This window comes from Parambassis ranga, chromosome 16, assembly GCF_900634625.1.
Source record: "Parambassis ranga chromosome 16, fParRan2.1, whole genome shotgun sequence".
Classification (NCBI taxonomy): Eukaryota; Metazoa; Chordata; class Actinopteri; family Ambassidae; genus Parambassis; species Parambassis ranga.
The window spans coordinates 9,621,806-9,644,180 of record NC_041036.1 but is presented as its reverse complement, the minus strand read 5'-3'; the positions used below and the strand labels follow the sequence as shown (position 1 = coordinate 9,644,180).

The window sequence follows — 22,375 nt, the reverse complement described above, 5'->3', positions numbered from 1 at the left end:
GATTTTTGCATTATATTAAATGCTAATAATGTATAACTACACTCCTTTTGGCTGAGTGAAGGGAAAATGGAAATGACTGTAACTGTTGTTGCAGAGCCTGACAGAGGTATGTAAATATTGCATTAATGTAATAAATGTTGGTAGATTTTACTATATGTTGTAGTTCTAGTTAAAGTAGAGCATGTCTCTTCTCACTCACTGTGGCCTTCAGTCATGGATAGTGCTTACTTCTTGTTGTGCTTCATGTGGGTGGGCTACAGCAGACTCATTTGGTGGATAATCAGCTGAATACGCTTTACCTATCTGTACTATCTTAAGCAGCTTGAACCTCCTCAGACTCACTGTGGTGTATCAGCTGTTGCTTCTTCATATATATTCTGGTATTGATGTTGCTTTCTCTAAAAGCGCAAGATAAATTACACAAAGAGTCAGTGAAGTGCACGAAGATGTATAGGTAATTTAGGCTGATTATCAGCTCCAAGTGCTTTTAACATCTGTGGCTTAAGGAGCGAATCATGCTGTTGAACATTTTCTTCATCCCCATAAATGTCTCGATACTTAAATTGAAGGACATGCTCAGTGTTGTTGATCTATCAAAGAGTGACTTAATTTATTGTCCTGGCTTTGTCATTTGTACTGGTTTTCATATATTCAATAAAGTGTAGGCTCTGCAGTGAAACAATAGCCTTTGGTTATTCTTTTATGTTGCAATGGAAAGGGCAAGTGTAGACCTTCCTGAAAATCAATATAGAGATCTACAGCAGATCAGAAATACTTTTTTCTGATTTGGGGGAAATTGCTTACATTCCAGGTGCTCCATGCATGACCAGAAAATATTAACAGGTATAAAATAAGTAAAAAGTGCATAAACTAACATAACAAAGTAAATCAAATAAATGGTAAATCATGACATGATGAAAACTAGAATACTTTTTTTATGTTATTTTAAAATTTCAAATGTATAAATCTGACCAGTGGTTCCTTAAATCTTCTATTGTAGTGATCCGTTAAGTAACACTAGGGGGCAGCAAAAAGACCATAATCACTGCTGGACGCAGAATGTTGTTAGACTACTGGTGTGTGGCTGATCACTTGTAATCTGACTGTCTTGCTGTGAAACAGTGAGGCCTTTCACTATGGCAGCCTGCTTACTGGAAGATTCAGCCTCAGAAATCCATCAATCATTAAACATTTCAGGAACTTTTATGTAAAAGGAACGGTCAGCACTAACAGGGGTGGAGGTAGTTGGCACCCTCTGTGTTCACAAATAAAAGGACTGTTGAAGGACAAAAACACTAAATGGCACATAGGAACAACATACATTATAAACTTTACATTGCATCGTGGATTATGTAATTGTAAATGTAAATGTAGTTTATTATTTGGCAACTAGACACAAGCCCATAATTGCCATTATTCAGGAGGACATTTGTCACACTGTGAGAAGCTTATTCTTACAACTCTCTTGGTCTCAAAGGGTATTTAGCTTGAAGAGCTAGTTACCACTGGTGGAAAGTTAAAGGCTGACAAAAAATGGTGGTCCCTTTCTTCTAAATTGTTGTAGGATCTAAGTGTATCCCTGGAAACTACCAACGCCAGAGGCCTTTAGCACTTTGTCAGAGATCAAATTACAGGCCAGCTTGTGCAGAGGGGAATCTATATAGTAACAATAGAGGTTATGATAGTAAATGCCAGGTTTGAAAGCAAGAGAGCAAGTAAGAGAATTAAGGAACTGAGGGTGGAGCTGGGGAACAGGAGACAAAACATTTACTGTAACATTCTGCAACATGTCGTAATGACAGCTTTTGTTCTCTGCTTTCCAGTGAAGTGATACTGCCTCCGACATCTTGAAGTTTTTTTCCTCTCACCTCACATGTGTGATCATGTCAGTAAAAAGATCCTTGATACTAAAAGTACAATAGTTACAGTTACAAATACTTAGTTACATTCCACCACTGGGCAGCACACATGTTCTTTTCTTTTAATAGACTTTATTTATAAAGCAATTTCAAATACAGTGAAAAGATTTCAGAAAAAAAGAATGCATTAAACACAACACACAGGCCAGTGATCCACACCACAGCTCCTAATACAGGATAAACACACAGTGATACTGCATTATATCTGCCAATACAGAGCTCAGAAGAACAACAAATTTTACTTTTTTGTTCATTTAGACAAATCATGACTTTTTTGATAAACTCCACTCAAATGTACTCTAACATACTGAAAAGTGTTCAGAAACTGATTGTGTGCTGTAACATTTTAAAGCAAAAAGCAGAAAAGGTTGGACTTTGAACGTTGTTGTGGCCTCTGTGCAGCTACAACAAAAGGCCATCTACTGCCTTATACGCAGAGCAAATTCTCTATACAAATACACTTTGTGGCGTACATGGAGACAGATATTTTTTAAAACATAGATGCCATAACTGCTGCATATACAACCATGAGGATGAAGGCACCAATACCGATTCCCAGACCCACATGGTTTAGCGTCCTGGCTGTCCTGCTGCTCTGCTCGGCCAACATCCGATTGCCGACATGATTGGCTTCTCTTGCCTAAGGATGAAAAAACAAAAGACATTTTAAATCCCTCCTCTCTGTAAGTGCTTTACCTGCACTGTACCCTTGGATGTTTCACACTGGTTGAACAGATCAGGGACTGTATGTTCATATGAAGGTTCATTAATCTCACCAGCTCTGAGAGTCTGAGTTCAATCATCAAGAGAACAAAAACATGTAGGGCTTTGTCCCTCCGGCTGTGCAGTGAGAGCACCTGTATGAACTGTAATAAAGCCAGTGGCAGAGCAACACAGTGTACCGTGATGAGACCTTCCTGCTGAACTGTGGGTGTGATTTACACAGCTGTGATGTTTGCCAACCCTAAACAGGAACTAAAAGCAAGAGCCTGTAATCACTGGGTAAACATGGCTCAGGAGCTATAGCAGCCTCCTGAACACCTTTAATTTTACTTCAACACAAACTGAGCTGGTAAATCCATCCATTGTTTGGCAGCATTCGAGGAGGTTTTTCGAATAAACCCACAGTTTTTATTTAAGGTCATGCAAAGAAAGGCTGAATGAGACAAAAACAAAACGTTATTCTGTTAAGATTGTGACATTATATTTTGACAGAACAGTCTGAGGAGAAGTGAGACCTGCCCACAGTCTTAATCTAATCCAATTACAGATTCTTATTACATCTGTTTGTGTGCATATATGGTGGACTGTGTGTGTGTGTGTTTTTTCTAATGTCGTGAGAGGGCCATGTCTGCTGTTACGGTAAAGCTGGTCATGATTACAAGCAGCTGTCTGGCTCACGTGTCCTGCTCTGAAAACTGTGGCTCTGTCCTCATGGCCCTGGATAGTTGCAGTAGACAGAAAATGTAACAAAAGAAAGGAGGAAAACGCTGCGAAGGTCTGACTGGTGAAGATATGGAGGAGGATATTTTCTCAGGAATCCTGTGGGTTGTTGGATTTATGTAGGGACAGGGCAGGAACTAAAGACAAAAGGAGCAGGCAGGACTGGAGTCATATTACACAAATTCATTTTATATGAATAAACGCCTGCTTAACGGCCAAAACCTGTTGTGGCCAACCACCAATATTACAACCACAATGGAGTCACACACCATCAGTGAAAGTACCAGGCATCATCAGAGCTTTCAGCTCAAAATACACCTTCATTCTTTTGTTTCTTTTGGACCATTGTATTTTCAGTGTCTTAAGTAAATTGCAAAAAATAAAATTAAATAAAAAAAATGAAAAATAAAATAAAAGCCGCATCGTCATGTTACAGTTTAAAAACAATATTAAGTGGTTGTATTAACTTGTTAGTTACTTCAAACATTTTGTGTCTAGAACTGCTATGGCTTATCTCTCCAGATAAGCTTTCAGACTCTTCAGTCAACCAACCTCACTTTCATTTTCCTTCCATTCATTTCACAAGAAAATAACATTTCTCGTCACACACAAAACGTTGACAATGCAATTGTATCGTGGTTACCTGGCCTAACGAGCTGATAATGCTCAGGGAAGAGGGTGCATAGCATGACAATAGCTAGAAGATCAGTGTAGCTGACTGTAGCAGACCTCTGGTCTGGGTGAGTTTAATTCTGTGAACATGTGGATGACTGACTGCAATAATACATCCTGTCTCCCGCTGTTTAATGTGCGCGTCCAGCCACTGTAATGCCGTGATCAATACTGGGATTCATTTTTATCGCACCCTTTTGGACAGACTCTCTCCTCTGTGTGCCGTGTTTCTCCTTCCAGGAGCTGTTTTCCAGCTGCTCATCTAAACTGTCCATCGTCGTTGTACTTTCTCCTTCTGTCTGTGTGTTCTGCATCTGAAGAAGCTCTTGCACTTCACCACATTCATCACGCCCACAATAAATTCCGACTAATCACAGCATGGTTGACGCACAGCCTTGAGAGAAAAAGTTCTCCCCAGGCCATGTGTCCGAGAGCGCTGTGCAACGGGTGGTCCGAGAGAGAAAATGACGTCATTTTGTGGGCATAACTTCGGCAGGGGGAAGGGAGTTCTCTGTTCTCATGGAGTATGGATCCAGCTTTATGTAGCTCCTGTTGCTTGTGTGCACTGAACACACCAAGCCTTGAGAGCACTATTACTATCTGTTTCAGGTTGTCCATCCTCCTCAATGTGAGATGCGTGATTTTACAATATCCATCTTGCAAAATAAAAACCAAAAAAATATAATGTAAGTTATTAGTCATACTAGGGATATGATATTCACAAAGGTAGCTGATTGCCTGCCCCGCCCTAATGTGTTCCACCTGTGTCTGATTGTCCTCCCTTCCCTCCTGTATTTAGACCCCGTTTACACATAGCTGGGTATTTTGAAAAACAAATATTTCCTTCCCTCCGTTTTCCAAAATAACATCGTGCACACATGGTCGTTTTCAAAAAAGTTTCCGTTTACATTAACCCGCATAAATACGCTCCCACCCCAGGCATGTGGGTGGCAGTGTAGGTTGAAGGAGAAAGCCGTGCAAGCCAATCAGGAGCCTCGTTGACGCAGTCTGGCTCTTTGTGTCAGAAGTTGTTCCAAAGTCGCTGAACCTGGAGACCTGGAGTCTCAGCTCCTCTACATAGTAAGAGAAGCTGTATCTGCAAATGCAAAAAAAGTGCTTACACCAACAGAAATGCAAACGCTACCCGCGAATGCTTCCATTACTAGACTACAGCCTACTCTGGCAGCCGTACTACACAAAAAGGTCGCACAAAATACCCAAGTGTAAACGGGGTCTGGGTCTGTGTATGACTTTTGTCTTTCCCTTTTGGTACCGTAGCCTGTGTGACTGTCTTCCTGGTTTATATACCTGCCTGAGCTCTCGACTCGAATGTTTGTAATAAACTTTGTATTTTCCTGAGTCCAATTAAACCTTGCCACCCTGACAATTAGAGAGCTATGATGTTATATATTGTTGTATTGTAGCTTTTATGTTCCATGTTGGTGTTTTGGTGCTTAAATATTTTATTCAGATCAATTACATTAGGAACATTACCCAGTACAGCAAAGTACTCTGTGAGCTTGCAGCCTTTTTGACTGCCTTCATGTTGTGCTGCCCGTTGGTTTAACATGTAGCTGTCTCCAGAGTCTCTCATAACAATCCTGCAGTGACGTGCAGTTCTCTAGCAGAGCAATGCATCCCTGTATGTTATCATCCATTTAGGTATATATTTCAAACATTAGCTCTCGTCCAGGCTGTGGAATTACAGTAATCATCGTGCCAAGATAGATTAAACATGTGACCTGTTGAGAAAAGAAAATGACCTCATGTTGAAAACATGGTGTCTGCTAAAATACAAGTACAGCTCCCTGCAGAAGAAAAAGAAGGACTCAGTTACTATCAGGATGTTTATACACTGTTATTGCAGACCAAGCTGTGAGGAAAGCCCGATGTTTTTGGAAACAAAGGGCCGTTTGATGACGCTGTCGCAGAAGCTATAGGAGTGGCTGGGAGTTGAAGAACTCGAGCACACGAGTTTGATCCTAACAAAAGCCCTGATTGTCTGGAAGCTCCAGTGGTTGCTGTGTTACAAATGTCAAGTCTCATCCTGGGTTCTGCACAAAGTTGCTCAAATTTTCTCTACATCAAACCTTAAAAAATGAAGCCAGAGTTAGAGCTGAAGAATAAATAAAGAGAATGTGAAGTGAGACAGAGTCCAGCAGCCACCAACATCTCTCCCTCATCTGTTTATTCCAGTCAGCCGGCCTTCTCTCCTGTGTAGCCTTTGTTATAATGTAACTAAAGCAGAGCGCACAGTTTGACACTTGACAGTCCAAACCCCAACAAAAACAAGTCCACTTCCACTTCCAGCTTTCTCTTTGTCTCCTTTACTCCCAATCACAAAACTCTGCTTCTTGCTGTCTTTTTTCTGCATGGTTCTCTGGCAAACTCTGTTTTCACCTCCCACCAGTTTATCTTGTTTTTACATTATGCAACAGCCACTCTGTAATCCACTCCCACTGACCTTTACAACACAACCATGCCATGATTTCCTTTTCAGTTTTCAGATCATACTGAGTAGATGCTCATGATCATGTGACCACAAAAATCCATTTTGATTCATCGAGATTAAATTTAATTATATTAAAATGATTAGGCAGGAAATTTGCTTTCGGGCTTTTCTCTACAAGATTCAGAACACTATGCTGCTGGTCTCAAGAGATGTTCAGCTGTGTGGCATGCCCTGTGGCATGGCCTCCTTATGTGGTCGAGGGGGTTTATTCAGAAAAGAGAGTGGATTACTCTTCAGTTTGGTAGATATGTTATGACATAATAAAACAGCAACAGTCAGTGATAGTCCATGTTTCACTTTCAGGAAAACATTACTTGCTGTATCTCGTGCCGTGTTTACTCAAAATGAATTCTTCCAATAACATGTCATGCTAGAGCAGTTCGGTGAACGACATATTTCGGCATAAAAATGGAGCGATGGCTGATCAGCACAGAATATGCCGTTCGTGTTTCCATAAACAAAGCAGTGAAAGAATGTGACTGATTGTCCTTCCCCTTCACACCAGCCAGCGATAACCTTGGGCCAGCACTGTAAATTCACTGTAAATTTAAAGCGGCTGTGCTGTGAGAGGATTAGACGATTTACTGCGTCTTTAGACATGTTATCCAGTCAGTCTGTGATTCACTTTTACTGGATTTAACTGTGTAAATAAACAGTATATAAATAAACTAGGTCAATATACTAAATTCTTACAACTTTTTATCTGTTGCAGTCAACTGTACAACTGAGTTATGTTTACTGCTGATAAAAAGGAGTGCCGATGCTAAAGTGACAAAAACTCATTGAGTCAATCCTGTCTGACTACTATGTAGTCAGACAGGATGAAGAATGGCTGCTGTAAGTTAATGAATGCTATCTTGACATGACTATCCTTCTGGTGGCACGAAGAACTCGTTTTACAGCAATGATTAAGGAAGTATGAAATTCTCTGATTTCAACATGTTTTTTGAGGCTACATTAGGTCAACTTACCTCAGAGGATGTGACTCTAGAACACACAAGTGCAGCTAAAAATTAATCATGTATTTTGAAGTATTTCCGAGTGTGTCAGTCTGTCATTCTAAACCCCAACATCTAATGTTAATTTAAATTCTGTCATGATCCTGAGTTCTTTTGTCATTGTGTTCCTTGTTATAATTCTGTGTTTCTGGCCATTTTGTTGTCACTTAGTCCTTGTTTGGGGTTATTTTAGTGTTCTTAGGGTTTCATGGTTTGTGTTGATTGTTCCTGGTTATTTCGTCGCTGTATTTTTTCTGCTTCCTGTTTTATTTTGATAGGCTTTGTCCTGTTGTGTATCTGTGTGAGTTTTAATTCCTCCTAGTTGATTGCTTGCCCCGCCCTAATGTGTCTCACCTGTGTCCCATTGTCTCCATGCCCTTGTGTTTTCCTGCACTCCCTGTCAGATCGCCTTGTTATCATGTGAGTCTTGTTCGTTACCTGGCGTGTGTCTCGAGTATGATCCCTTGAGTTTCCAGGTATCTTAGTGTTTAAGAGCTCCTAGTTTGAGTGTTTTTCTGTTCTCCTTCATCACCTCTGTATAAATCATTCTGGGAACATCACCCCTCTGCCTGCACTTGTGTCCTCTTCTCAAACTCCTGACAAATTCCTCTCTGTTTTAATGTGCAGTCAGTACCGAAAAGACTTTTTAAAATTACTATGGATCCATTTTCTTTGAATAATTTTAGTGCAAAATATCCTTGTTTCTCTCAGGGTTGGTAAGCCTCTTTCATACCATCATAGGCCAGTCCTATACACTTTATATTTCTTTAAACACATCCTGCTAAAAATAATCTGACGTCTCCCGTTGCTGGAGGTATATACACAGTTTGTTAAATAACCAAAGTCCTGTTTCTGTTTACCAGTTGATCTTACGTCACAATTTTGACCTTTTTTTCTCTAGTATCAACAATGACAGGAAAAAAATGGAACACAAAAATGCCAAACTCCTCCCTGAAGCCGGACTGATCAACATTAACTCCTTTGGCTTTATTACATCAAGCAGCTGGTTAATATAAACTCAGAACAGTTTGTACTGGACTTTTGTGTTTTAAACTGTTTCTCATTGCAGCCTTTTGGATATGCAAAGCCATTTATAGACAATGGCCATCATTTCATTCACAGTAATCATATCACTGGCCTGTGCTTGTAGTGCTGATGTACAGCCTCAGTCACAGTAAAAGCCTGTTTCACAGTAATTCCCAGAATTTTTTTACAAAAGGTACGTTTGAGTATTTTGTTTGTTATTAACACAGAACAGCTTACTTCAAACAGTGTTTTTGGGGATGTGTGCGAATCCTTTTAATATCCTGAAAATGCCTTAGAAGCGAAGAGGTTAAAAGTATTCTGCTGACTGGCAGTCACGTGAAGACCGTCAAGAAAATTACGAGCAGCTGGGTTCTGTCACGGACACTGGACACATTAACCAGAGTCTGTCAGATGACATGTGAACTCTGATGTACACTTAAAAGATACAGATACTTGTAGTCTGACTGTGGAACTAAGTCTAAGTCTAAACACAGCTTTACATCTGCGGCTATAGAAGGCCACATGTTATTTTCACACAACAAAAACACATGACCTGCTTTGAACCTATTTTTTAAACTGATATCAAGCCAACAAGGAAACAAAGAGCCAGCTGTCAACCTCTAAGTTAATGTGAGGTTCTAGACCACCCAACGTTTTCTCCAACCCTTCCTCTCTTTCTTTTACTTCTCTATGTTCATTTCCCTACAGGTTTTCATCCATTCCAGTAACTTTCATTGACTTCTCCAAACTTCGCACTCTCTCTCACGCACACACGAATTCAACTCTTCTTGCTTCACAACGGTTCAAAATGAACGACCTGTTCCTTCATGGAGAAGTTCATAGATTGTGAATCTTTGTGTTTACAGCTATGAAGCTATGAAGAAATAATGGACTTATTTTTTCTATTTGTAGCAGTAGCTGACACATGGGTGGGGGGTGGGGTGTCTGCCTGCATACCAACTAGCTGCCGGTGCAGTCATCCTCCCCCTTTTCTACATCACTCCCCTCATTAGCCACAGTAAGCTTTTCCTGTTCATCTGTACAGCGGCACTGTCAGGCTCTTTACCATGTGCTTTTCTAAGTTCCTCTTCCATCTGTTTTACTAACATCTCTTGGCCTTGAAAAAAAGTGATTCAGCCAGATATCTTTTCTGCAGGAAAAAAGTAAAGAACAATCCTGCTTCCTCCTGTGCATTATTATCTTTGGTTTCTGTTTGTCCACAAAGAGGACGGGCTATTCACAGATGCTGTCAACATGCTGTAAAATGCGATTTTTTTTTCAGTTAATTATGAAATTATAGTGAAAAATATCAACGTCTGAGTTATGGAAAAAGCAGATCAAAGCTAAATACTTTAAATTAAAGTAAAGTGCTTTTCCTGCACTGTGTATAACTTTGTATGTTCTGCAGGAAAGCTGCACCTTAAAGCACTTTAGTTAGAAGGTTTTCTTTACTGCTATGCTACCTTTAACCTATCACACAGCCAGCCTGGCCTCCCAGCTGCCTGGGACCAACCGGGGAGGGGGGAGGGGGGCAGCTAAAAGTGGAGCCACCGGGTTGGTTCACACTGCCTAGTGAGGCTGGGCTGTTACAACTAATGAGTGTTTTCAAGCCTCTGGTTTACATAAACATCTGACTCACTGACTAAAAGAAAGAAGCAGAAAATGGCAGAAACCACTGCTGCTAAATATGCAAAGCTAAGTGGAAGTGAAGAAACACATAATTATGAAAAACATGTTACATGGATTTAAGGTGGCTGCAGATGCAGTGCTGAGATAGTACCAGAAAGTGACACAAACCACAATGTCACACATGTTAATATCAATGCCTGTTGTTCTGAACAGTAAAATAATGTTTGTATTGAGATGATCCTCATCTTGTGTTTAATGGATAAGCTGTTTGTAGCTCCAGTAAACCCTGGAGTTCAAACATAGAAGAAACAACTAAAAGAGAACATGTAATGACCATTTGTGGCCACAGAGACCGCTATTGCAACCACTAACTCATCGTAAAGGTGATCTATTGTTGTATACATTCTGTTTTTGTTTTGTCAATGGTTTTTATTCTTAGAAGAAAATGTGTGAAAATGTACATGCATTTGTTTTACTCTATCTGGTATATATATTTAAACGTATTTAAAGTTCAACTCACTGAGATGGAGTAGATGAGGGCGGCAATTCCAAGAGGCAGGCAGCAGCACATCATGGTGAAGATGGAAAAGCCCAAGTAGTCCTTGACCGGGTTGGCCAGAGGCTGAGCGACGAACACCGTGGGCTGCACAGTGACCGTGTTCGGCTGCGGTGGGTACATCTGACCCGCGAGGTAAGGCTGACCCGTGGGGTAAGGCTGACCCATGGGGTAAGGCTGCTGTCCATAACCTGCAGTTCCATACTGTGGGGGTTGTCCAAAGTCCTGCAGACCACACACAGATTTTTGATGAAACGGGTGTGACAAAGTGAAACTTAGTGGATGCACACCTGTTGGATTAGTTTTGTTTTCTGGAAAACTGGGTGGGAGAACAGAAACCGAAAGTATGGAAAAGGAAGTCTTTTGATGATCCTTGCTTTAGGTTTCCATGGTGATTACACACTTAAAAACTGACTTGTATACAAACATACAATCTGAAACAGTTATCTGCAGCACTTTTTTGCCACCAAGTTCAAGTTTTTCCCCACTCAATAATCTCTATCTATCTTAGTGTTCACTTCTGCTCATCTAAAACAACCACTTCAGTAGCTAACGTTATCCAACAGGAAACAAAATAGTACAACAATCAGATATGAGCACAAGTGTTTTTTTATTTGATACCACTAACTAACATATTAAATTGAAAGTGTGTGTGTGTGTGTGTGTGTGTGTGTGCGGGTGGGAAATTAAACATATGTAATCTGGTCATACTATGCTTGAAAATTGTTGGTTTTTATCATATTCAGATGTTTTGTGTGCGCGCGCGCGCGCGCGTGCACGCGTAAAAGTATCACCATGCGCTCAGACTAAGGTTCCTTATGTCCTAATGGGACATTTTGCCTGAATTAAGGTTAAATAAGATAAAACTGGTCACCTGCGGCGGTGGTTGGTATCCTGGAACGGGCTGACTGTATCCCTGGTACGGGTTGTAGGGCGGAGGGGCCGGTTGGTCCATGGGAGACTTCCCATCAGTCCATCCCATTGGAGGACCGTTCGTTGACTTTTCAGGATCCATGCTGTCTTCAAATGTCCCTTTATTTATCCTGTGGAGTTGTAATTCTGCTGTTAGTACCTGCTTTGATTATTTCACCCCTGCTGCTGCTGCTGCACGGCGAATTCTTCAAGTGAAATTTTTCTGGGGGTCCGTGAAGGGGAGGAGGAGCTATATTGTTGTTTCCTCCCCTTATTTACGTGAAATGGTTCGGCCCTGCTCGGGGCTGTACTTTACTGGCAGTCAAACGGAGGTGAGGGGTGGTGGAGGAGAAGGTTATCACAAGTTAGTGAGGGGGCAAAAAAGGCTTATACCAAACGGTAGAAGGAAAGAAGTGAAAAAAAGTATTTGGCCTGGCAGGGATTCTGTAGAACTACAATATCTTTATAATAAAATATTCTACAGGAACTCAACATTATATTATTTCCCCATATTAATCTCTAAAATATACGTCTTCAGTGTTTAGTCCATACAGACACATATTCGGTTCTTTACTGACATCTGGTGGACATGGTACACAACTACAACTGATGTAATGTTTAAGATCAGCTCAGCGTTTATGAGGTTATGTGGACAATTTTTTAAATGGAATGGATGTTATTTATTATTTAGCTGGTGGTGCTATGAGCTAAAAATAACTAAAATGTTCAATGTAAATCAAACCTATTAACCCATGGAGGTCTGGGTTTGGAACCATACTCAAAATGAAAGTGGAAAATCACATTACAGGCTGATCCAACTTGAGTGGAAATTCCTCAAGACAAGTCAGAATGAGGCTCAGTAGTGTGTGTGGGCCCCCCCACATTTAGTGAGTAGGAAACTCCACCTAACGCTGTTTCGATTGCTCGTGAAAAACTCCGTTCCACTTGGTTCATAAGAGAATAACCTCACCGCTGAAATCCACTCCATGTTTTCTGGTTACCACAGCGCTGCAATACCGTTACTATAGTAACGGACCTAACAAAGCCAGTGGCTTTCTTCGAGCGAGCGTAAAACACCGTAAAGAGAACCGTCAGTGCTGGTCGAAGCTGGAGGAGGAAACGTCATCTCACAAAGTTCAGCTCACGCTGAAGCCTTACTGCTTTGTCACATGGCCCCAGGTGACGTTAGGTTGATGTTAAATCAACTTAGAAAAGTTGGGAGGAAGCTGCTGTCTGCTGTTCAGTTACAGTAGACGGTATTATTTGTCTGATGACATGTTGTTGCCTTTTCTGCTCCCTCCCCACACACAATGGACATGAGGAGATTCCTAACAAAGACACGGAGAGTTAGAGTTGTTTTCAGCATTATTAGCCTGTTAGCCTGCTAGCTTCAGCCTCGCCTAGCCAGTGCACACAGCCACCTGCTCCTATTCTTATCAGCAAGAATAAAATACATGTGATGGACCGTCAGGACACAGTGGTGCATTATATGAACAGGGAAACACTGATGTAGCAGATGAGGCAGGGCATCATTATAAACACATCCACAAGGTTTGTTGTAAATTGAGCAGTTTTATAAGCAAATAAAGATAAAGACATGCATCTTTTTGTAAGTTAGTATTTTTAGTGTTTCAGTATTATCTGCATTAAGCAGTTTGGTTCATTTTTCTATGGGATTTGCCAGTTTTTTGTCTCTGTAAATGAGAGAAGGCCTCAGATATGGAGGCTGTTAGCACCAGTATGTTTGACAAAACTGTTGTTTCACTTGGAATTAGTTTCTGTTTGTCACCGAGTTTTTGTTGAATCTGTCTCTGAAATAGTCATTAAGTAGAGAAGATTGAAGCAAGGCGTCTGGACTTGTAGAGTTTTCTAGAAGCTCATCCAAGCAGCGAAACGTCTTCTAGAAAACTCCAGATGAAGAAGTCCAGATGCCTTGCTTCAATCTTCTCTACGTATGATGACCTGGATGACTGAGAATCTTCATCAACATAGTCATGAAGTGTTTACTTCTGTAGGTAAAATAGTTTAACAACCTGTTAAAATCCACAGGAAATCGCAACTACTTCATATTATTATATTATATTTCATAATATACTGATGTACTTTTTTTCACCACCCACCCACAGAAGGCCCCCCCCCCCCACACATTTTTAATGCTTCCTACGCCACTGCCTACAACGCCTGGGCATGTTCCTAATGAGGCGGGGGATGCTCTGAGGGATCTCCTCCCAGACCTAGATTAAAGCAACAGTCAGCTCCTGGACAGTCTGTGGTGCAATGTGGCGTTGGTGGATGGGACGAGACATGATGTCCCAGATGTGCTGGATTGGATTCAGGTCTGGGGCAGGCCAGTCCATAGCATCAATGCCTGCATCATGCAGGTACTGCTGACATACTTCGGCCAGATGAGGCCTAGTATTGTCATGCATCAGAAGGAACCCGGGGCCCACTGCACCTTCATATGATCTCACAATGGGTCTGAGGATCTTATCCCGGTACCTAATGGCAGTCAGGGTACCTCTGGCTAGCACATGGAGGGCTGTGCGGCCCCCCAAAGAAATGCTTCCCCACACCATTACTCAGGGCCGGCCCAAGCCTTTATGGGGCCCTAAGCAAAATTATATACAACCAGCTCATGCTTCATCATCCTATAGGCTGCACTGTGTGTAATACAAGCTACTGAATGTGTAATATCATCCCGTTTGTATTAATCAATTTTTTTAAATACAAAACATTATATTTTATCATGGACTTTTGGTGCTCTTGGGGGCCCTAAGCGACCACATATTTCGCATATGCCTTGGGCCGGCCCTGCCATTACTGACCCACCACCAAACCGGTCATGCTGGAGGATGTTGCAGGCAGCAGAATGTTCTCCACAGCGTCTCCAGACTCTGTCATGTCTGTCACATGTGCTCAGTGTGAACCTGCTCTCATCAGTGCAGGGCACCAATGGTGAATCTGCCAATCTTGGTGTTCTCTGGCAAATGCACATCACCCTGTGTGTTGGGCTGTAAGCACAAGTCCCACTTGTGGACATCGGGCCTTCATACCACCCTCATGGAGTCTGTCTCTGACAGTTTGAGCAGAAACATGCGTATTAGTGTCCTGCTGGAGGCCATGTTGCAGAGCTCTGGCGGTGCTCCTCCAGCACCTCTTGCACAAAGGAGGAGGTAGCGGGCCTGCTGCTTGGTTGTTGCCCTCCTACAGCTCCCTCCACGTCTCCTGGTGTACTGGCCTGTCTCCTGTAATCTCCTCCATGCTCTGGACACTGTGCTGACAGACACAGCAAACCTTCTTGCCACAGCTCTCATTAATGTGCCATCCTGCATGAGCTGCACTACCTGAGCAACTTGTGTGGGTTGTAGACACCGCCTCATGCTACCTCTAGGGCTGAGAGCACTGACAAAATGCAAAAGTGATCAAAACATCAAGCAGAAAGGATGAGAACAGAGAAATAGTCTGTGGTCAGCACCTGCAGAACTTCTCCTTTATACGGGCTGTCTTGATAATTACCTCTCATTTTCACCTGTATTGTATTTATGTTGCTTTCTCTAAATGCTCAAGATAAATCACATAAAGAGTCAGTGAAGTGCACAAAGATGTTTAGGTAATTTAGGCCGATTGTTGTTATCAGGTCCAAATGCTTTAACATCTGTGGCTTAAGGAGCGAATCATACTGTAAAACATTTTCTTCATCTCCTTAAATGACTCTAACACTTAAATTGAAGGACATGCTCAGTGTTGCTGATCTATCAAAGAGTGACATAACTGATATCTTCTGGCTTTGTCATTTGTACTGGTTTTCATATATTCAATAAAGTGTAGGCTCTGCAGTGAAACAATAGCCTGTGGTTTGCTTTTATGTTGTAATGGAAAGGGCAGGCTTGACCCTCTTTTATAATCCTGATCCTAAATTAGACAAGGCGAGTGTAGACCTTCCAGAAAGCCAATATAGAGATCTATAGCAGATCTAGCACTATAGAGTTTCAGCAAAAAAAAACTCTCAAAAGGTATTTGGTTTGAAGAGCTAGTTACCACTGATGGAAAGTTGAAGGCTGACATCAGTGTCCTCATTTGACGCTGAGGGCTTTTCATAAACAGCTGTTTATTCACCCTAGTGAAAACAAGTCTCCATGTTTGAATAACATGCCCTGGATTGTGTAACACTGAACAACAGATGCACTTGCCCTGAGATGGGCTTTGAAACCTGTAAGAAAAAGACAGACCAGAGCCAATGGTCCACCAGTGAAAAGGTTCTCAGGAATATTTTTAATATGGATAGCCCAGGGAGATGATTATGGTAAACTTGGTTATGCAGAGAATGAAGAGAAAAACAGCAGCAGAAATGAGTAAGCGGGGGAAATGGTGGTATGTTTCTTCTAAATTGTTGTAGGATCTAAGTACATCCCTGGAAACTACCAACGCCAGAGGCCTTTAGCACTTTGTCAGAGATCAAATTACAGGCCAGCTTGTGCAGAGGGGAATCTATATAGTAACAATGGAGGCTATGATAGTAAATGCCAGGTTTGAAAGCAAGAGAGCAAGTAAGAGAATTAAGGAACTGAGGGTGGAGCTGGGAAACAGGAGACAAAACATTTACGTACTGTAACAGCCTGCAACATGTCGTAATGGCAGGTTTTGTTCTTTGCTTTCCAGTGAAGTGATACTGCCTCCGACATCTTGATTCTTATCGGAGGCCTCCATAGAAAACAGACAACCAGCTCCAAGCTCTTATTAACACTTTGTCAATACTACATATAGTTACTATGTATGTAAAGTATATTTCTATGTTAGCTGGTGATGCTAGCTAATTTTAGCTTGCCTGCTAATTTGGACTGAACAAAACATCCATGTCTTGAAGCTAGCTGACAACACTTTGCTGAGCTGGCTAATCACTGTAACATTGTTTTGTAACATCACATTCAGATATGATTATTTCCCTAACACAGTGTAATGAAGTAGGCTCTCTGATAAGAACCACCAACATAAAGTGGGCAGCACACATGTTCTTTTCTTTTAATGACTTTTTTTTACAAAATAAAACTCCACTCAAAAGTACTCTAACATGCTGAAAAGTGTCTCTGTGCATCTACTGCTTTATATGCAGAGCAAATTTTCTTTACACAATGCGGCAAATGGTAACATAGTTTGTGGCGTACATGGAGACACATACATTTAAGCATTTACCGGGAAATAAAAAGAAATAATATACCGGTAAGTACACCTATGACCATGAAGGCACCAATACCGATTCCCAGACCCAGATGGTTTAGTGTCCTGGCTGCACTGCTTCTCTGCTTAGCCAACATCCGATTGCCGACATGATTGGCTTGTCTGGCCTAAGGATGAACAAAAGACATTTTAAATCCCTCCTCTCTGTAAATGTGCTTTACCTGCACTGTACTCTTGGATATTTCACACTGGTTGAACAGATCAGGGACTGTATGTTCATATGAAGTTCATTAATCTCACCAGCTGTGCTTATTTATTTGATGCTTTGATAGAAACCTCTGCTTCAATCTCTATTGAAGCAGAGGTCAAGTTCAGACCAGAGAGAGTCTGAGTTCAATCTTCAAGAGAACAAAAAGATGTAGGGCTGTGTCCCTCCGGCTGTGCAGTAGGAGCACCTGTATGGACTGTAATGAAGCCAGTGGCGGAGCAACACAGCCTGCCCCGTCCTAATGTGTTCCACCTGTGTCTGATTGTCCTCCCTTCCCTTCTGTATTTAGACCCTGTTTACACATAGCCGGGTGTTTTGAAAAATGAATATTTCCTTCCCTCCGTTTTCCAAAATAACATCGTGCACACATCATCGTTTTCAAAAAAGTTTCCGTTTACATTAACCCGCATAAATACGCTCCCAAGAGCCATCATGACTACGCCGAGCCTGTGAATGGCAGTGTAGGTAGAAGGAGAAAGCCGTGCAAGCCAATCAGAAGCCTCATCAACGTCTGGCCCTTTGAGTCAGAAGTTGTTCTTAAGTTGCTGAACCTGGAGTTCTACCATGTCTCTGCTATGTCTCCTCTATATGGTAAGAGGAACTGTATGTACAAACGCAAACACATAAAAAGTGCTTACACCAACAGAAATGCAAACGCTACCCGGAATGCTTCCATTACTAGACTACAGCCTACTCTGGCAGCCAGACTCTCATTTCCACCTGTTGTCTGTTCCATTTGCACAACAGCAGTTGAAATTGATTCACAATCAGTGTTTTCTCCTAACTGGACAGGCTGATTTCACAGAAGCGTGATTGACATGGAGTTACAGTGTGTTGTTTAAGTGTTCCCATTATTTTTTTGAGCAGTGTAGTTCCAGTAAACCCTGGAGAACAAACATAGAAGAAATAAATGAAAGAGAACATGTAATGACCATTTGTTTCGCTATTGCAACCACTAACTCAAACCACTAAAGGCGATCTATTGTTGTATAAATTCTGTTTTTGTTTTGTCAATGGTTTTTATTCTTAGAAGAAATAATATATAAAGATATTTAAACAGTTCAACTCACTAAGATGGAGTAGACGAGGGCGGCAATTCCAAGAGGCAGGCAGCAGCACATCATGGTGAAGATGGAAAAGCACACGTAGTCCTTGACTGGGTTGGCCATAGGCTGAGGGATGAACACTGTGGGCTGCAGAGTGACCGTGTTCAGCTGCGGTGGGTAAAGCTGATGTCCATAACCTGCATCTTCATACTCTGGTGGTGGTCCAAAGTCCTGCAGACCACACACAGGAATCACAACTCATTTTTCAAATCCATGAAAACAAGTGTGGCAAAAGTGTCACCATGCGCTCAGAGTAAGGTTCCTCTAATGGGTCATTTTGCCTGAATTAAGGTTAAATAAGATAAAACTGGTCACCTGCAGCGGTGGTTGGTATCCTGGAACGGGCTGACTGTATCCCTGGTACGGTCTGTAGGGCGGAGGGGCCGGCTGGTCCATGGGAGACTTCCCATCAGTCCATCCCATTGGAGGACCGTTCGTTGAATTTTCAGGATCCATGCTATCTTCAAATGTCCCTTGATTTTTCACGGTGGGTTAATCCTGTGGAGTTGTAATTCTGCTGTTAGTACCTGCTTTGATTATTTCACCCCTGCTGCTGCTACACGGTGAATTCTTCAAGTGAAGTTTTTCTGGGGGTCCGTGAAGGGGAGGAGGAGTTATATTGTTGTTTCCTCCCCTTATTTACTTAAAATGGTTCGGCCCTGCTCGGGGCTGTACTTTACTGGCAATCAAATGGAGGTGAGAGGCAGGTTACCACAACTTTGTGAGGGGGCAAAAAAAGGCTTATACCAAATGGTAGAAGGAAAGAAGTGGAAAACTATTTGGCCTGGCAGGGATTCTGTAGAACTACAATATCTTTATAATATCTGCTTCAATCTCTATAGAGACTGAGTTGTTCAAGAGAACAAAAACATGTAGGGTAGGGATGCACTGAATTTTAGGCCACCGAAACACTTTTTTCACCGAAACAACTCCACCGAAACAGGATGTCATTGTGATGATGCTCCAGCATGTCTGCGATGTCTTTTCTTGCTCCATTTGAGCAGCTAACTAAAGAGATCCGCTCCTCTGATGCATCTGCAGCTGACGTTATTCTTTTAAACGCAGCACTAAAGCGTCTTCTAAGCAAAGAGGCTGAGACGGGCGGCGGAGTGAAAATGAGGAAAAGTACACTCGTAGTCCGTCAGCACGTGTTTCAATAAGATCTGCTCAGATTCTCTGCACTTGATTGCAACAGTATTGATCCGCATTATAAAGATCATATATGTCGGAACAGGGACGTGCAGAGACCTTTGGATGGGCTGGTGCTCAAAGTGAAAAAGAGGCACATGGAGCATGAATTTTAAACACCATACAGAAACACCCCGTACAATGTAACTGGTTGAATCGAACCAACCCATATTCATAGAGGGGATAAAGGAGGGGTGGAGGTACAGCCTATATCCACAAAGCCATAATTCAAGCTGTACATTTAGGACGTATGAAGATAATGTGTGAAGTTGAATTTAGAGGCTGTAAAAATATTGGGAGGGGGCACCGCTGGGGGAGGGGGGTCTGGGGGTCCCCCCTCAGAAAATCTTTAATGAAGTAGAAGCCATTTCCTGCATTTTGGTGGATTTCAACACCTATTTTACCTACAGAAGTAAAGGGTTAACTCGGCAACTATTACTTTTAAGCCATGATGACAAATACAGAACAAACTGAAAATGAAACAGTTTTGTCAACCTCATGGTGGCACTACACTAACAGATTATTAGAACAAAATATGTTTACATCTGTTACTCTTTAACCTCTGTCCCACCATGATTTTAACCACAAAAACCACATTTCTGTTTCACTGTATTCCCAATGAGACCATCAGCTGGACTGTCAGATTTTAGAGACAGACTTCACAAAACAGATCAGATTAAACAGATTACTCAAAGCTTTCAAAAAGCTGCACAACAGGTAACTTAGTTCACCATGAATCTGTGCTGATTTGTCTGCTTGTGTTGGTCAGCACACACAAGCAGTTCAAATGAAGTGACTGAAAAACAAAGGGAGGGATCAATATAGAAGGAAACTCGCTCCCTGTTTCTCACTCCTGGCTTGCCCTATATGCCACATCTTGCAGCTGAATCTCAGACCTCGCCTGGCAACAAGAAGTTCTATTTTCTGATTGGCTGATAGGTCGCTAACTGCAGACAGCTGTGGCAGTACGCTGTCAAGTTGTCTTGTTAACTAGCGGCTATAAGTGTGTGCAGTCAGACGTCACACTAGACGCTCATGGCTCACTTTACTTCGTCAGTCATCCTGGAAAACTAAACCGTGCACAAACTTGCCGACGCTGCAGAACCTGCTCACCGGACCAGCAGTTTACTCCCTCTGTGTCGCCACCAGCAGTGGCAGTCCATTTACTATTATTTTGGACCACACAGACTGACTGTCACACGCAATAAAATAAAATAAAATAGAATTCACTTTGACAAAAGGGCACTTTGGGCATCAGCCCACAGCGCACCCTCGCTGTCTGATGTGTTCAGTCAGATCCTGCAATAGAGTGCCTCAAAAAAATCATAGACACACTATGCTGTTCTGATTTACTATATATGTGACTGTCAGGTTTATTTTTCTGCTGGGCATTTTTTTAATTTGACAAAATGTTTATTTATGCACTGGCGCTTTATTTAAATACAACGCACACTAATGTACACATGGGGTCAAGCTAAGTTATTTTATTCTGCATTGTTTGAATGTGCTAAATAAATATTTACAATTGCTTTATTCTTTGAAACATTAATATTAAGTTGTGCATTTGCAATGCCTTGATTTTAGTAAGGTTAGTACACAGTCATAGCCATAAATGCAATAGTACTAATAATTGGCATAATATGTTTTTTTTCTGTGTTTCGGTTTTCGGCCTTGGATTCCTCATTTTCTGTTTTCAATACACTACTCAAAAAAAATAAAGGGAACACTTAAAAAACACAATGTATCTCCAAGTCAGTCGGTCAGTGAAGTCAGCCTGCCCAGTCAGAAAGCAACACTGGTTGTGAATCAGTTTCAGCTGCTGTTGTGCGAATGGAACAGACAACAGGTGGAAATGAGAGGTACGGTAATTATCAAGACAGCCCCTATAAAGGAGAGGTTCTGCAGGTGTTGACCACAGACCATTTCTCTGCTCTCGTCCTTTCTGCCTGATGTTTTGATCACTTTTGCATTTTGTCAGTGCTCTCAGCCCTAGAGGTAGCATGAGGTGGTGTCTACACCCACACAAGCTGCTCAGGTAGTGCAGCTCATCAGGGATGGCACATTAATGAGAGCTGTGGCAAGAAGGTTTGCTGTGTCTGTTAGCACAGTGTCCAGAGCATGGAGGAGAGTCCAGGAGAAAGGCCAGTACAGCAGGAGACGTGGAGGGGGCCATAGGAGAGCAACAACCCAGCAGCAGGACTGCTACCTCCTCCTTTGTGCAAGGAGGATCAGGAGGAGCACCGCCAGAGCCCTGCAACATGACCACCAGCAGGACACTAAGGTGATTGGCATTTGCCAGAGGACACCACAATCCACCAATCAAGCACATCTGGGACATCATGTCTCGTTCCATCCACCAACGCCACGTTGCACCACAGACTGTCCAGGAGTTGACTGATATTATATTCTGGGTCTGGCAGGAGATCCCTCAGGACAACATCCCCTGCCTCATCAGGAACATGCCCAGGTGTTGTAGGGAGGTCATGCAGGCACGTGGAGGCCACACACACTACTGAGCCTCATTCTGACCTGTCTTGAGGAATTTCCACTCAAGTTGGATCAGCCTGTAATGTGACTTTCCACATTGAGTATAGTTCCAAATCCAGACCTCCATGGGTTAATAATTTTGATTTATATTGATCGGTTTTATGTTATTTTGCTCTCAACATTTTCCACTATGTAATGAAATAATATTTTCAACTGGAATGTTTCATTTATTGAAATCTAGCAGGATTTATTTTAGTGTTCCCTGTATTTTTTTTTTGTTGAGCAAAATACATTAAGCTATGCTACCTTTAACCTATCACACAGCCTGGCCTCCCAGCTGCCTGGGACCAACCAGAGAGGGGGGGCAGCTAAAAGTGGATCCACTGGGTTGGTTCACACTGTCTGCTGAGGCTGGGATGTTACAACTAATGAGTGTTTTCAAGCCTCTGGTTTACATAAACATCTGACTCACTGGAGCCCTGGA

At 42.0% G+C, this 22,375-nt stretch overlaps 2 protein-coding genes across 2 annotated transcripts; both read right to left on the bottom strand.

Annotated features, from left to right (window-relative positions):
* Window positions 1-1,974: 1,974 nt before the first annotated feature.
* LOC114448412 (proline-rich transmembrane protein 1-like) lies at window positions 1,975-18,772 on the bottom strand. Its single transcript, XM_028425329.1, has 4 exons — window positions 18,696-18,772; window positions 11,630-11,793; window positions 10,720-10,980; window positions 1,975-2,559 (listed from the first exon to the last, which is right to left on the bottom strand). Exons 2-4 carry the CDS (start codon window positions 11,768-11,770, stop codon window positions 2,410-2,412), a joined length of 552 nt encoding a protein of 183 aa, XP_028281130.1. The 5' UTR covers window positions 11,771-11,793; window positions 18,696-18,772; the 3' UTR covers window positions 1,975-2,409.
* On the bottom strand, window positions 18,172-18,707 carry LOC114448353 (protein SPEC3-like). Its single transcript, XM_028425264.1, has 2 exons — window positions 18,532-18,707; window positions 18,172-18,387 (listed from the first exon to the last, which is right to left on the bottom strand). Exons 1-2 carry the CDS (start codon window positions 18,670-18,672, stop codon window positions 18,172-18,174), a joined length of 357 nt encoding a protein of 118 aa, XP_028281065.1. The 5' UTR covers window positions 18,673-18,707.
* Window positions 18,773-22,375: the final 3,603 nt, after the last annotated feature.